General features: G+C 38.8%; 1 protein-coding gene across 1 annotated transcript in view; it reads right to left on the bottom strand.

Annotated features, from left to right (window-relative positions):
* The window catches only part of PRAG1 (PEAK1 related, kinase-activating pseudokinase 1), a 36706-nt gene extending 21133 nt beyond the window's left edge, over positions 1-15573 (bottom strand). The window contains exons 1-2 of the mRNA XM_014054704.2: positions 15391-15573; positions 1405-1817 (exon numbers count right to left, since the gene is read on the bottom strand). Coding sequence (XP_013910179.2) covers positions 1405-1722 — 318 coding nt within the window. The 5' untranslated portion in view covers positions 1723-1817; positions 15391-15573. The remainder of the gene's footprint in view (positions 1-1404; positions 1818-15390) is intronic.
* Between the last annotated feature and the right edge of the window lie 2033 nt (positions 15574-17606).

A 17606-nucleotide genomic window follows, 5' to 3' on the forward strand; every position in this document is an offset into this window, starting at 1 on the left:
CTGTTTTAAAATATTCGCAGTTAATTAATTTGGAAACCAGCTTTCTGAAAAGGTGAGCTATAACTTTTTTAAAATTTAAAGTTATAAAATGAGATAATCTTATAGCATAGAACAGTCAAATGCTTGAGCAAAACCATTTCAGCTAAACTAAAATAGAAAAATCTGGGGTGCATATGTAAATAAACATTACACTGACTACATTCATAATGGGTAACTGACATAATACAGACATAATGGTAAACTTTAGATTAGCATTTTATGAATAAAACAACGTCAATAAAACAAAATTTCAACCTGCACCTTAGTTCAAAATCTGGTCAATTCATACTGAAGTTCAGAGAGAGCTAATTTCTCAAGCTTCTCTATCTAGGAGGCTCAACCATTCACTCCAAAAATACAGTTGCCTACAGGAAGAAGTCCTGCTGAAATCTAGACTGATAGGTGACATGACAGGGCCTAGGGTACTAGGCTCAATGCTAATCTAATAGCATATACTTGCTCATCAAATGCCCAAATTCATTAAATGCCCACAGGTTTGGGAGAAACTCTTTTGGAGAGACCTGCAAACGCTAAAATGATACTGTTCACAGGTTTTTTTTCTCATACAGATTCTGAGGTGGGATTTCCAAATGCTTTAAAATATTTAGTTATTTTGTAACCATCAGGTGAGATAGTCTGAAAAATTGTACACCTCGGTCCTTTTGCATGAGATCTTCCTATTTCCAGTAGTATAGTAATGGGGCATTTTAAAAAAATCATTTCATGTTGCTTTGCTTGCCATTCTCATATTTAGGGCCATGGAAATTTAAACTTACATCATTAGCCAGCAAAAGTATGGAAAACTGAGATGAGTTGATTGTGTCAATCAACACTTCTCTTTCTGGAGGTATTATTCCAAATTGAATTCTATTCATGTATTATAAAGTATGTTGGGAATAGGGCAATTGGCATTGTGATTGGCAAAGAATCTGGACCCAGCTGGAAAATATTTGAATCTCAGATGAACTTAGCTCAGATGGCTAGAAGCCAAGCCTGGGCAATTAGAAGCTGCTTTGGACTGGTCAGAGCAGCGGTGTGAACTCAACTGGATTGGAGAATCAAAGAATCAAAGTGCAACAGATAAAGTCTTTTTGTACCAAGACGTATCTGAGTACTTCTGTTGGCTTTTATACTGAAAACATCTTGCTCACTAATATCATAAATGTCTGAAAAATCTCCCACTTTACTAAGCTTTAGAGGGGGGGCATTGTTTGGTGAATTTCTCCCTGCCTGTTCAAGAAATTGAAAGAATCCATTTGTGCAAGCCCTGCCATAACAAATACAAAGATTGCTCCCAGGCAGTTACAGATTTTTACAACGGAAGCAACCTTGTAAAATACACCACACCCCTTATTAATCATTTACCTGTGAGACATCTGTATTCAAGTTTCCATCCGCCCACACACCAGCAGCATCCGAGGTTATCATAGTTGGTTTAACAGCAATAGTTGGCTTTGAGTAAGACAAGGAAATTAGACTCTCATCCTCCCAAGGCGTATTCTCAACTTTGGCTACAATTCCATTCAAATCCTGCAAGGCTTCAGTGCAGCCTTGCTGATTAAGGGATGGTGCCTGCAGTTGGTGAAAACTTCTGGGACAGAAACAGTTTTTGCAGGAGCCAGGCTTCCAGATGTGCTCCACAAAATCACTGCACACAGACATTTTCAAGCCCTCTTGCTTCATTTCCACTGCCCTCTGCACCTTCTGTATTGGGCTGGGTGGTTCATTTTGTTCTCCTTTCTACAGGTGGACTGAATAATCCTGGACTTGTAACCAAACTGCAAAGAAAGAGCACACAATTCATGTTAATAATATCCTCCCCCAAACTTGTTTCCCAAGTTCTAATATCTCCCATTATGGAGCACCTTCACATACACCTGTTCTCCGTTAGTCACAAGATTATGTCAGCTTTGCTTGCTCCTCAAGAGTTACGTATATGCTTTTCCCCACAGACAGTTTATCATAAGTAAGGAACAGAGAAGAGTTTGCTAACACCCATCCCAACTGTACCTACGTACGTACATACATATACATGCATACATACATACATCATACATACATACATACATACATACATATTATATGATTGTATGTCTGTGAAAAGGACATGACAAAAAGCTGTTGCTGTTTTGCAGGAAATAACAACATGCACATTTATTGTACAAACTGTGGAGTAAAGCTGATGGGGTAATCTTTTATATATTTTACTTTGTCATACAAATCTATACAATTGGGATAAGCAGATATTACACATTATTATATCATGAATATTTCCACCACATGTATCATGTTATTGGTCATATGGTGCCAATTCTGTGATCTGGGTCAATCATGTCATGAGGCAAATTACACAGTCTGCCTAACAATGTGGTGTTGTCTGTAATGTCATTTCGTCTCTTAGCTTCTGGAACTTTTGACCAGCAACAGAGTTGATGAAGCTTTTTGGATGAGAAGTGAAACATTTTCAAAGAAAAAGAAGAACGTCCAGTTGTTCCTTAAAAAGCACCTTTGGGACAACCATGACCTAGATGACTGAGAATCTCCATAGACATTTAGCTAGACAACAGAGTTGATGCTTCCTGTACGCATTAATTCAACAAATACAAACAACAATTTCTTTTTTTTAAAAAGCTATTGCTGCTTCCATTACAGATAGTTCTCATTCAGTGACTGACTTATTTAGTGACCATTCACTAAATAACATGGATCATTATCTTTGCAATCAATCTTTGCATTTAGGATCTTTGCACGTCTAAAGTAAAGAAAAGCTAGAGTAAGTTCATAGGCACAATTGCATTTCACTTAGTGGCTGCTTTACTTAGGTTAAACACTTAAGTTAGTGTTTAGGCTGGTGATTATGGGAGTTACAGTCCAACAGATCAAAGTACAACACAATTATAAAAAGATTGAGGGCTTGTGTTCCAAATGGCAGCTCTTTGTCCAGCACACAAATATGCACCCATGTCATTGACTATAGTTACACCAACTGTAATTTAGCAAGTTTGTATGTCAAATCATGATAGCTATTATAAAGCTATTATAAAGCCAGAGCATATAAAACAGAGCTCTTCTTTTTCATGACTTGGAATTCTCTACATTTCAAACTATTACCCAAAAATAAAAATACAGTCTAAATGCATGTAACTAGATTGTGTCCCACATGTCACTTCTATCTTTCCCATTTCTCCCTTCTCCTTTATATCTTCTCCTCTCTCTTGTCATTCCCCTCAACCAGCACATTTCTACCTGGGAGCCTTTGCAGTTCCACAGGAAGCTCTGCTCCTGTGTGACCCCCACATGGTTGTGTATATTTGGCAACTGAGCCCACTTATAGTAGTTGTGGTTAGAGGGCCTTTGCTCAACTTCCCGGATAGGGAAGCTCTCTGCTTGGTCACTCATGTCCTGGTCACCTCCCGTTTGGATTACTACAATGCGCTCTGGACGAGGCTATCATCAGAAAGTATCTGGAGGCAGGATTCTTATTTATAGCAGAATCACTGAGGGGGAGATCACTGGCTGAATATGTTCTCTGTTGGGTAGCTAAAAGGAAAAACTGAACGTCTCAGTGCTTCAGGTGAAGAGGACCATGGATCAAGTCATTTTGCTACTGCTTTAAGGGCCTGGAAAGTGGACGTAGCATCAATATTGAAAAAAAATTCTTCCCATTCAGGCTTTAAGGCTTTTGGGGCAAAATATTTCCCCTGAAAAAAATGGAACAGTTCAGTTAAATAGGTATTATGGGACATTTCAGGGCTTTCCAAGTGTAGCATTCAAGTTATTTTTAAATAAATACTTCAATCTTTTGGCGATAAGAAATTAGAATCTGCAAAACAAATTTTCACTGTAAAGATAAGTTTCATATCTGTAGGAAGTGGGTATTCTCTCCCTTCAAAACCCTTGAACTGTTAGTACAGCGGAAATTTTTTTTAAAGAAAATATGCAGAAATGATTTGGTATCTGGAGAAATGCTTTTTGCATGAATCAAACAAGCATTTAACCACATGGGCACCATTCTCAGAATAGGAAGTCAATTTTACTATGAACTAAAATAACCGCAGCTGATAAGTGAGTAATGAACAGTAAATCTATATTTGCACACATACAGAACCAGGTTCTAACTTGAAATGGATTAAAATCAATAAATTTAAAATGAGATGGATTTTTTTACACATTTACAGCTTTTGATTTAAAAAATATTAAGATATGTCTCCTTTTAAAAGGACATGATTTGCAAATATTAATATAGAAAAATATTATGTATTATTAATGTATAAATATTATTATGTATTATTATCTCTTAACACTGTGTGTGACCCTTTGTTAAAACAATAGTATGGAATATACATTTCTGTAGAAAAAGATAAACACTGGGTAAATATCCAGATTTTGAAGCTATGTCTTATTGGTCCTAATATTTATTTTATTTTTTCATAGTAATATGTCCTTTTTAAGAACCTGAGATCTGTTGATTGTAAGTCATTTCTAAGACTTTTTTTAAAAAATCCAATCTATTTTTTATTTCAATAACTTCAGACTAGCATTCAGAATACAGTAGTATTCCCATGCCCCTTCCTTCTCTCAGCCGTGCCATGTAATAGATTAGACAACATTTTTGTTGTTCCTGATGGAATGTAAAATAAAGTAAATATATATCCCAAAGCAATTCTGGGCGCTGTACAATATAAAATTAAAAGATGTAAATAATGCCCAGGATAGACTGAGTCAGCAGAGTTTGCTAGTGATTGGCAAGTCTACCCCATTTGAGAACTATTGACCAATCTCTTATTGTTGCCATTATGAGTGAAACCTATTAATTTCACAAATGTCCTCATTGGACCTAAATGCATAATTTTGGATTATTTTATATTCTAAAAGTTCTTCTGTATATACTTTTAAAGAAGTGATACACTATTCGAACTCCATGACTAAAGGTTTTACACAATTCCCTTAAAGCACTCTTCCCAACTTAGATGAACACCATGATGGCTGCGAATTCTAAGAAAGTTTGGAAGTTACTAGATACAGGGTAGCCAGAACTGGGTTCTTAAACCCAGATCTGGTTTTTTGACCCCATCTGGATTTCTATATTTTCTAATTTTAAAATCAAACTTTCTTCTATACATTATGTTGCATTGTATATATGTACAGATAATTCTTGACGTATAACCATTCATTTAGTAATCATTCAAAGTTACAATGGTACTGAAAAATGTTATAACCGGTTCGCTCGCTTATAACTATGATTACGTGATCAAAATTCAAGCATTTGGCAACCGACATGTATTTATGATGGTTGTACTGTTCTGAGGTCAAATGATTGCTATTAGTGATCTTGAGGGAAGCCGGATTAGCTTAATAACTACATGATTCACTTCACAACTGTGGCAACCCTGATCAGCAGTGGAAATTCTGGTCCCTAGGAGGGAATTGAGGAATTCAAGAGCACTGTCTGTGGCCTGAGAGAATTTCTACACCTCAAGGTCAAACACTGGGAAGCCTCTGAAATGCACAGATTGTTCCCAAAACAAACTGAACTGGATATGATTGGTGGACAATGGATAGTGGGTGGCCCAGGAGAACTGGCTTTGTTTCTTCTACACCTATGTGGAATTATCAGTAAAACGTATTACATGTAATAAGTATTACAAAATCGGAATTAATTCTAATTTTGACCTCCCCAAAAGAAGGGTCATTTGAGTGCTATATACTGGAATAACAGTAAATATTCTATAAAGAAACTACTGATTAACATTCAGCTCAGTCATATACACCCTAAACTAAATAGTAGCTAGAGCAAGCTATAATATTTTTTTTGTTTCCTTTACTTTCATCATTCTAAATTCAAGTAAATTATTGCTTAGCATACTATGCACTCTGTGGAAAATGCCTGCTTTCATTTAAATGATTTTTCCATAGAAATGTTCTTTAGGCACAAAGAAATTCTACAGGTATAATTAGGAATGTTGCACAGTACAACTTTATTTAATTAAGGCATTTTATAAAACTCTTTTAAAATATGCTTGCATTTCTTTTGCTACCTCCAAAGCCTCTTACCCTTCAATTAAGCTATACTGTAGCCTGTTGAATTTTAATTACTGAAACAATAGTTTTAGATTGTTTAGATTGATGGAGGTCAACTAGAATAAAAATGCTCTTTTCATTCGCAAAAATGTGTTAAAGAAGAAACATGCATATGCACATACGTTTATGAATGTCCATCAGGGCCAGATTTAGATGAAAAGAGGCCTAGGCTATTCCACTTATGAGGCCCTTTCACCTCCCATTTTTTTTAAATTACATGAGAGACAATGAAATACATCATTACTGTGATATATATCAATATATATCAATATATATAGCTGGCCTCCTGACGGAGGGCAGCTCTGCTCTGCGGCAAAGGCAGCGAGGCCAGCTGTCTCCCCTGCTGCGCTCAGCTGCCCGGCTCGGCCCCCTCGCCCTCACCTGCCTGGCCGCTGGTGGGCTCCGCTTTGACGGGGCAGCTACTGGGAGCGGCTGCGCCTCTCGCCCGACTGCCGGTGCCGGGAACGTGGGTGGGCTCCCCAACTGCCGCGGCGCTGGAATGATCTTAACCAATACATTTTTATATTTGTTTATTAGTCATATGCGTAGAATTTTTCCTTATTTTCGGTTCAGTGTTTTAGTGTTCACTTAATTTTAATTTTACTAACAATTTAAATGTAGGCCCCTCTTGATCTTGAGGCCCTAGGCTGAAGCCTAGTTAGCCTATAGGAAAATCCAGCCCCGATGTCCATGTAACTAACCACAATGGAAATTTAAGAAGCTCACATTCTGAAGATGATCCATACTACTGATCATAAGTCTATATGTTGATGAAGCAAAAACATATTTTGCTCTACTATACAATGAAAGAAAAGGGAATGAAGAATAATGGATGAAGAGTAAAAGAAAAGAAAAAATAAAAGTCAACATCTGAAATTGTTAGCTGAGCTATCAATGTACTGTAATATATAGATGTAATCTACTTCAGCTTAGTCTCATAGTTATAGGCATAGTTATTATGGACTGGCTTGAAATTGTGGTTTTTCATCTCTTCTGTAAATGGCTCAAAATATGAAGCCCTTTTCTATGGAATACGAAAAATTACCAATCTATTTTGTTGACCTTTTCTCTTTACAAGATATTCAATTTTTGCATCCTTATTCAAGAAGGATATAAAAACAAAATTGCAGAACATCATGAAACTTCTGTTACAATCCATTCATTAGAAAAATCTCTTTAAAAAAATGAAATAGTTATATGTGTCTGCTGCAGAAGCTGACTGCACAAAGCTGAGTGAATTCTTCTTTCAGATTTTCCAAATTCTGCCCATGTCTTTAAACAGTGAACTTTAAGTTACAGAAACATATGAGATAGTGTAAGGGAAGGAAAACAATTCTAAGAATTACTCACCATGATGCATACCATTTGCAGTGAAAAAACAGAGGGAAGCTGAGCTCACCCTGTGAAGTATAGCAGTTCCTGTTTTAGGTAACTAAATATGGCAACAATGCTAAAATAATGTGAATCTAACACATACAGAAGGCTAACATCTGGAAGTTCAAGAAAGCACCTAAATAAATATCAGGTATCTGCCAGATTTTGAAACATCAGCTATTTGTTGAAGATGTTCACAGAGGTGAAAAGATAAGACTGCACTAAAAGCCCACTATAATACTTCCTGTGCATGTATTTTTTCTAGCTTTTTTATGCTTATCTCATTTTTTTAGAATTAATTTATATATATGCACTGATTGGGGGAAATCTACAAAACCACTGACTAATATCATGTATAGCTGAAACAGAAAAATAAATGAACCAACATTTCAAGGTCCCTGTCTAGTTGCCTGACAGCAATTGTTATTCACCCTCACCCCAGGTGGATCAGCAGTTGCTGATTCTAGCGCCAGGGCATGCAAACATGCTACATATTAAATGAAAAATATTTTTAACATTTGCATCTGTTTTGTGATCACTGTTGTGTTAGTCATTGCAATGCTGACATGATGTTGAATGGCAACCACCCTTTAGAACATCATTGTCCCACTCCCCGAATGTGAGTGGTCCCTACTCTGTTAATCTTCTAGAAGGCCCTTAAATCTGGTTTTGTCGCTGGCCAGAGAATTCCATGGAAGTACAGAAGCTGCAAAATGATTATATTGTTTATAAGTTTAGAATGCGCTCTCCTGTGGTTTTTTTTTTTTACTTTATTGTAATTTTAGCTGTTTCATTGTACTTTAATGGTTATTTTCAATTGCTTTGTTTATTTAGTTTTTTGTTGCATTTTAATTCTGTGTGCCACTCAAAATCACTGTGAGATGGATGAATCTATAAATTAGAGAAATGAACTAACAAATAAATAATGGAATATTGTCTAATAATGTACTACCAAAACGTCTCCTATTTTTTCAGTGATAGAAGGTAGAACATAAGCAGGATTGGAAGGGACCTTGGAGGTCTTCTAGTCCAACCACCCTGCTCAACCAGGAGATGCAATACCATTCCAATTAAAGGGTTGTCCAACCTCTTCTTAAAAACCTCCAGTGAAGGAGCACTCACAACTTCTGGAGACAGACTGTTCTACTGATTAATTTTTCTCACTGTTAGGAAATTTCTCCCTAATTCTAGGTTGGATCGCTCTTTAATAATTTTCCTCCTGTTACTTCTTGTCCTGCCCTTGAGTAGTTTGGAGAATATGTTGACTCCCTCCTCTCTGTGACAGCCTCTCAAGTATTGGAAGATTGCTATCATGCCACCCTTAGTCCTTTTCTTCATTAGATTAGACATACCTAGTTTCCACAATCATTCATCTTAATAATCTTTTTTGCTTTTCTTTGCATTCTGTCTAGGGTGTCAGCATCTTTTTTGTATTATAGTAGCCAAAACTGGACTCGGCATTCCAAGTGAGGTCTTACCAGTGCAGTATAAAGTGGTACTATTGCATGATGTTTTTATGCACCCAAAATATTAAAAACACCACACAGAGAATTGGTAGAATTTATAAAATCATAAGGGATTAAGTACTGGCACAAGAATCATATTGTCAAATGTATTCTTAATGAATAATGTACTTCAGCCTTTATATAACTACTTATTGAATTACAGAATGGAGGAAGAGGTAGTTAAAGAAACTATGATAACTTGGGCCCAAAATGTTGACTACACTATTGATTTGGAGAAATGGGAAAACAGTGGAATGAAAATTATAAATTGACAATGGCAGTAGCCTACAAGGAAAATATGTATAAAATGCTCTATAGATGGCATCTCCCACCAGTGAGACTGGCTAAAATGTATCCGAACTTATCACCGGCTGTTGGAAATGTAGGCAAAATCAAGGAACATATTACCACATGTGGTGGTTATGCCCAAAGGCTAAACAATTTTGGAATAGAGTAAGAAAATGGCTCAAAGAAATTACTTTATAATATTTGTAATTAGCACCCTGTGAGGTTGGTTAAGGTATTCTGTGTGGCAGATATGAGTTATGATTCACAAATATAGTAATTTCCTGAATATCATACAGTGATATGAGTTTTAACTAAAAAATGTCACCTGGTCCATGAAGAAATGGAGTGTCATAGCCTTTTCTTTTAGTTGTAATTCTTCTCCCAATCTGTAGCAATCTATTTATATAAGGTTTTTTTGCAAGAACAATTGGTGGCATTTCAATTCCTTCAACTATATAAATAATGATAATTGTTAAATTAGCAACCAGTTAGTCTGCAAAAAACCTGCAAAGTGAAATAGGAGAGTTTAGGGTTTCTACCACATTGACATGTACAGGGCTTTCCATTCCATTCTTCCCAACATTCCTTCTTAGGGCTGATAAGTATGATAAGAGGGGCTTTTTGGGTGATAGTGGAGTTCTATTTTAAGTAGATCTATAGCACCTTCTGCAAACACTGACATTCCTTCAAGGCTATGCTATCTTTCACTCCTGTACAAGAGGGGTACCATCTTGGCCTCAGAAGGATCCAAGCTCACAATTATGGTGATGAATGAGACCAGGTTGATCTTCATTGCAATGATGTTATTGCTACACAGCCTCTAAGTGTTTCTAGGTTATCTGATTAAGAAGCCAGAGTGGCCCAACCCCGGGATATCCAAACATTTTTACATTTCTCTTTTAAAACCCCCATGATATAAATTCATTAAATTCCATTTCAGATATTTCTTCTCCATTACTACATTCCAGATTGAAATAACACTACCTGATCTTTAATTGCTAGGATCATCTTGTCATCAATTAGAAAATTCCATATAAGCTTTCAAGACTTGTTAAAATTAAGTCAGAGATTACCTCTAGACTGTTCTCTCATAATTAACATGATGATTTGAAGACATTTCTATCAAGCAGATGCAATGCAGTATTTCTGGAATCTCCATTTACAATGCACACATCACATTGTAGCCAATAGTCAAATTCTTAATTACTTTAACAGTTTCCAGATGGTTGCCATATTATCCTACTGCAGTAATATCATATTAAAATCCAACAAATGTCTATGGCACACAAACTACCATGATAGAGTTCTCTTCATATTTTATGAAAATTACAGTACTATCTCCCACAAGGTCATACAGTAAAAATTATGTTAGGCTTTTAAAGCAACTTTAGATTTTTAATTATTTTAATTAATTGAATTAATAAAATTGCTCTATCTTGAGATATCCACAGGTCCTGATGAAACAGAAATCCCTTTCTATTTTATATAAAATGAATTGCATGCACACCTAATACTACTAGAGTATATTCTTATTTTTTATTGGGCATGTTTGGTCATACACCAAAAAGAATCTAAATAGTTCTTAGGGAGGAGAGGTACTGCAGAGCCAAGGGCCGTTTTTAGTCCTCCGGAGCCTTCAGTGACCTCCAGAAGGCCCTTGAAGGTTCCGGAGGGCTTAAACTGGCCCAATGAGCAAACCAGAAGTCCGTTCCTGAAGTTCCGGTTTGCCTGTAGGGCCGTTTTTTTGCACTCCGGAGACTTCAGGGAAGCTCCTGAGGCCTCTGGATGACGTCTTGAGGGGGGGCAGGGAGGCTGTTTTTGCCCTCCCCAGGTGCTATAAAACCTCTGGAGCCTGGGGAGGGCGAAAAATGGCTTAAAAAAGGTTGAACGAGCGCATGTATGCTGGCCAGCTGACAGGGCAACGCCTCACGTGCTCTGAGAAATGGCTCTGCGTGCCACCTGTGGCACGCATGCCATAGGTTCACCATTCCGGGTATAGAGTCTCTGAGGCAACAATCTTAGAGAGAGAAATTATTACACCACATCTATTTTTTTCCAAATATGGAGCAGCAATACTCCATAAGCACAGGAATACAGGATTGGATCTAGAAGATGTTAAACATGAAATATAAAATTATTTTAATTGCAGACAATATGATGAAAACCTAGCTAGCCTACTAAAGAATCAATGCATTATTTGAGATCAAGGTCTGGCTAATCCAACCTCCTATTTCCAGCTATAACCAGCCAGGACATCTGTCCTTCTACTGCTTTCAGCACATACTTCTACAGTGTGGTTGAATTAATTGTTCTCTTTCTATTTATAATTACTGTTCTGCCTTCTATTCACCACTATTTTCTGTCCCATTTAAAAATTGATTTTTAGATGCTATACAACTTTTAATCCCCCCCCAATAAATTTAGTTATTTAATTCTTTCATAAACATTATTAAATTCCATCAGCTAAGAACTGGGTGTGTATAATAGTGGGCTTCTATTGGCTTCATTATATGAAAATGAGATTTGACTACTTAAGGAGAAACATGAAAAAGGGGTGGTGGGGTGGGCCCAATGGCTCAGTGGTTAAAGATTCTGAGCTTGCCAGTTGGAAATCTGCCACCCCAGGTTTGAGATCTGAGTGCCATGTCACAAGGTAAGCTCCTGTTTCTTGCCTCAGCTCCTGCCCACCTAGCAGTTTGAAAGCATGCAACTATGAGTAAATAAATAGGTACCACTTTGATGGGAAGGTAACAGTGTTCTGTGCTCCCAAGCACACAGTCTTGTTCATGTAACCACAGAAAGGTTTTCAGACAATGGCCGGTTCCCTTGCCTAAGAAATGGAGATGAGCACTGCCCCCTAGAGTTGGGCATGACTAGAAAGGAGAAAACTTTATCTTTCGTTGAACAGGTTACTACGGGAAATGTGTCTGATAAAACAAGAAGAATTCAGATCAAGAATGAAGGAGTGCTTGAGAAATGTGGATAAGGAACCAAACTGAGTGACAAGTATAAATGAAGAAGGCTGACATGATCCAGCCATACCGAAAGAATGAATGAGGAACAAACGGTAAACAAATATATGAAGAAAGAGTGAATGAGTTGAAAGGAAAGGGAAAACCAATGATGGCATGGCTGATACAGTTAATACAATCTTCTCAAAGAGGGACATGACAAATCAAAATAACAAAAAGTGATGCATGAAACAGAATGCAGAGGTGTTGAAAACATGATTTGGCAAGGCTAAAAAGGTATCGGGAGAGAGATCTTGGTGAATGAGACTCATGCTGGCCAGATTTATTTAGGTTTTCTTTTATCTTCTGCCACTAATTTAGTTAATTAACTTTTTTTCAATGCTGTGCACAATCTTCTCTTTCTAAAAGAGAACAGCTTGGGAGGTAAGTACACATACACATATTAGGTTTGGAGGTGTAAAGAAAATGCTGGATATTAGACTGGCAGCTCAGTGTGTTAATTCTTCGTTGCCTAGATCAATAATATTACTATTTGTTCTGATCAGCTTGGGCTTTAACTAACATGGGAATGGCAAATCAACAGGATATGCACAGATGCATTCATTTTTTATAGAGCTTTCCTAGGCATGTTAAAGGAGACCCCCCCCCAGCCCCCTCAAAAAATCCCAAGAGATTTTATTCAAGACCCATATAGCCTTGTGGTAAGAAATATTCATGAAATATAAGAATGGCTACAAAATGACAGACCATATGGCATAATTCACAGTTATAGCAGATCAGCAAAAATGGCTTGGGCTTTAGTCGCTATAAATAAATTAGTGATTCCGTGATTAGTGATTAGGGACAGACATATTTTGGTGCCCAAGGGACCCACTTTTTATTTTGGGGTACCCGACAGCTACAACGAAAGAGGGACAATTTCATGCACAAAGAGATTACTTGGTTTCTGGAAGGAATATGGATGGTTGCAATTTATGTATTGGTTTTGAATACTTCCACAAAGGCTCCTGGCAGTTAACATTATAAAAACATGGAACAACACAGATATAAAATTGATAAAAATATAATAAAAATAATTGGTCAAGAACCATAAACCACACATGGGGCCTTATACAGTATATGTTAGACCTATTTTAGTGGTTTAATTAAACCATTAATTTGATCCTCAGAATCAAACAGCTAAATTCTAAAGACAGAGAATGCAAATTAATGAACAAAATCAGTTCCATTTACTTCAGTGGGAGAAATTTATACCCAATAAATCAGTGGAACTAAAATGGGCTAAAATTTGGTTGGGTCATCCCCACTGGTAAAAGATAAAACTGGAAGTAGGTATAAATGTGTCTACTTTACTGTTCTTAAAATTCACTGAAATGAAATGTCAGAATGAGAAAAATGAAATTGTAGCATGTGACTAAAAAATTTACAAGGAGCCCACACAAACCATGCTCTGTCACCTGCCAAGTGTTTGATACCTTGTACTATTTTAGCAGTCACAAGCAGGCAGCAAAATTAGCTTTATCAAGCCTCTAGCACAGTGTTTCATAACCTTGGCAACTTCAATCTATATGGACTGTATAGACTTCAACTCCCAGAATTCCCCAGCCAGCATGTTGCTGAGGTGGAGAAACACTATTCAAAAAAAGCTTTGCTCTAGTTTATAAACTACAAATGGAAAAGGTCCAGTTTGGTAGGCAAAATACTAATAATTCAGATTTCTGGCAACTGCCCGGAAGAAAAAATGCTTAATTACATCAAATTTAGGGCACATTTGCAAATCAGTCAACAAAAATTATTACATTTCAATATTTGTATTATCTTATTTTGTCATAATTTAATTAATATTTATTCATTTAGTGAATATTTAGCAAGCTTCTTTGCTTGCTTCTGTATATCTTTAAGCTTTATGGCATGAAGTCAGAAATGAATGTCTTCAATAAGATTTTCCTTCTGAAACATTTGACTTGATGTCAGAGATGTTTAAGAAAGGAGAATCCATCAACCCAAAATTATATGGAAATGAGTCAGTGAAGAGGCCTATTAAAGATAATTTTAAAAATGGTCATAGGGTTCAGCTAAAATGAAAAGACAGTTTAAAATGTATTTTAAACACAGCAAGCATTAAGGAAATTGGCAACTTTAAAATAATTGAGCAACACACAGGTAAGAAACCAAACAAAGACTGTAAATGCTGCATTCCAGAAATACTCAGGAAAAAAAAAAGCTTTCAAGTTTGCCGAGTTTGAAATAGAGGAAAAAAAGGTTGTTCTACAATACCAGTTCCCACCATAGTTTCTAGCTGTAGAGCTTTTAGTAGCGTTTCCTCTCCATTTTTCAATTCGGGCATCTAATGAAAACCTGGCTTGAAAAGCTCAGGACGCCCTGGAAAGATCATCATTTAAGCCCCGTTTCTTTGGCTTTGTAAGAAGGCTTGGGGAGGGGGGGGGAAGACTTTTTTCTTACTCATCAAAGGCATCACAAGGATTCCGAAGGGAACAGCTGACCCCTGTCACTTTGTGCACAGTGCGGCGGGTGTCCCTTAACGCAGGGCAAAAGCATTGCTTTCCTTTCTGTGCAGGGCAAACCCTTGGAAACACAACCACACCTTTGGCTCTTTTCAACCCTCGGTTCCACCAAAGCGGGGAAAGGCATCTACAGACACGCCGCACGTGCAAGGGCTCCGAGCAAGAGCCCTGCCCTAAACAAAAGCCAGACGGGGTCAGCCTTGTCTGGTCTTTCGAGAATCTTTTTAAAAGTCGCCTCTTGCGCTTTCCCAGCTCCAAACTCTGCTGCCCTGCCAGATCGCAAAGGCAGCTCCTCGGGCGCTGCCACGAGGACTCCAAGCGGGCGCTCTCCTTTCCGGCCGCGAAGTTTGGTCCGTTGCCTTCCGTGCAGCTGCCTTCGGCAAGCTCTCATTCCAAAAGGAAGGCACCCGAGGCGGCTGCCCGGACCTGCCGAGAATGAATGAGCGCCTGTCTCTGCCTTTAAAAACGTCATTTGGGGGAAGCTGCCTCCTGCCAACCCAGGCAGGAGAAACTTCGCCTTCCTCGCATTGCCGATCGGCGGCGGCGGAGGATCCCGGTGCACTCGCGGCCACCTTTGGGAAGAAGGGAGCGCCGAGGGAAACTTACCGTCCCAGACATTCGGCTGCAGCGCCATAAGCCAAGGCGCCCGGCTAGGCAAGCGGGGCTTCCTTCCTGCTTCGCCACCGGCCAACGCTCCCCAAGCGCCCTGCCGGCGGGCAAGCTGCTAGGAAGCGGGACAACCTGGGGCGCTGTGTACGCGTGTGAGCCTCAGCCACGGAAGATTGGCCAGCGGCTCCTCCTCCTGCAGCAGCAGCAACAGCAGCAAAGGAATCCTCCATCTCCTCCCCCATCCAACTGCCCGCCCGCCTTCTTGCCCCCCCCCCTTGAGACCGGAGGAAGCACGCTTGGGCTTTCCCTGCAGAGCACCAGGTTAGCTGGTAACTCAGAGGAGAGTGGCATCCGTCGTGGCAGGCGTAACAAGCCATCATCGTCGCCCCCAGGTTTCTCGGAAGGTTTTGCACTGTGGCCGGTTGTTTCCTTCAAATAAAGCAGAGATTCCCAGGCTCCCAGAATTCCTCATGTTAGGGAAGCAGTGAATTCCCCATGCTAGGGAATTCTGGGAGCTAAAGTCCACATGTCTTAAAGGAATACTGCTTTACAGTAGAGGTAGTCCTCCACTTAGGCCCACAACTGAGCCCCAAATGTCCGGCGCTTAGGGAGACATTTGTTAAGTGAGTTTGCTTCCGTTTTATAACCTTTCTTGTCGCGGTTGTTAAGTGAATCACTGCAGTTTTTAAGTGAGTAACACAGTTACTCACTTCACGGTTCCAGATTCACTTCACGGGGAGCCAAATTCACGGTTAGTGACTCCATTGACTTTGCTTGTTAGACTGTCACAAAAGGTGATCACATGACCAGGGGACCCTGCAACTGTCATAAATACATGCCAGTTGCCAAGTGTCCGAATTTTGATCACGTGACCAGAAGGGTGCTACGGTGGTCATAAATGTGAAAAATGGTCATAAGTCACTTTTTTCAGTGCCACTGTAATGTCAAACGGTCACTAAACAAATGATTGTAAGTTGGGGAGTACCTGAATAGTCTTGTTTTTACCTTTTCACCCATTGCGATGCTTACCCTTCTCCAACATGCAGGGAGTATTCTCTCTACCAGATTTCTATTACCTCCCTCTTCATCTTCAATTTTTTTCTTTCTCTTCCCTTTCCTTTCTGCTGCCTCTTTTTTCCTTTCTTTTTCCCTTGTAGTTTTGCCCAGGTTCATCCTGGTCCTATTTTGGGTGCAAGCTTATTGCTGTGTCGAAGGACAATCCACCGCTCTTAAAACTAGAAGAAAACTACCTGTTTCCCTGAAAATAAGACCTCCCCAGATAATAAGCCCAATCAAGCTTTTGAGCGCATGGACTAAAATAAGCCCTCCCAGAAAATATTGCAACACAGCAGCAGCCATGAGGTGACCACACTTGCTGCCTCCTGCACCTCAAAAATAATAAGGCCTCCCCAAAAATAAGGCCAAGTGCTTATTTTGGGGGTCAAAAGAAAATAAGAAGACCCTGTCTTATTTTCGGGGAAACACAATATGAGTTTCAATGGCACTGCTCTGATGCATCTTATTGTGCCTCAGAAGCAAAGTTGGTGCATGGATGTGTCTTTATTGTTTCCAATCAGAACAAGTTAAGGAAACTGAATTTCCTGGCTTTGCCTCCCCTTTCATCTGCTGGTGGAATCAGCACCGATCACTCTCCTTAATATAGGATCCGCTGGGAATGGATCTGTTTAAGCATATGCTTTGAAAGGCAGGTTTGGCTACCTGTTGAGCATTCGACTAACAATTTGCAGCCACGGAACAATATTGGGCCTGGGATCTGTTGGTGGAGAAAACACTGGGGGCCTGTTCCAGTCTCAGGATGACTCTGGTCCTTTTTGACCAGTCAATCATGCTATTTTTGGATATGAGTTTAGCACTCTTTTAAAAGGTGTTAGACTCATATTCAGAAGCAGCCTGACAGAATGAAATGGGAAGGACAATTGATAATGATGGAGTTCTATTTCCAATTAATGCTGCAAAGTACTAGCAGTGAATGGCTATTACTGGCAGTATCCAAATACAGGTAGTCCCTGGCTTATGACCACAATTGAGTCCAAAATTTCTGTCACTAAGTAGGTTTTGCCCCATTTTACAACCTGTTATTAAGTGAATCATGGCACTTGTTAGGTTAGTAACAAGGCTGTTAGTGAATCTGGCTTTCCCATTGACAGAAGGCTGCAAAAGTTGGTCACATGACCCCAGGATACTGCAATCAT

Source organism: Thamnophis sirtalis, unplaced genomic scaffold (genome assembly GCF_051295495.1).
Source record: "Thamnophis sirtalis isolate CommonGarterSnake01/CBP01778 unplaced genomic scaffold, rThaSir2_p1.2 scaffold_5, whole genome shotgun sequence".
NCBI lineage: Eukaryota > Metazoa > Chordata > Lepidosauria > Squamata > Natricidae > Thamnophis > Thamnophis sirtalis.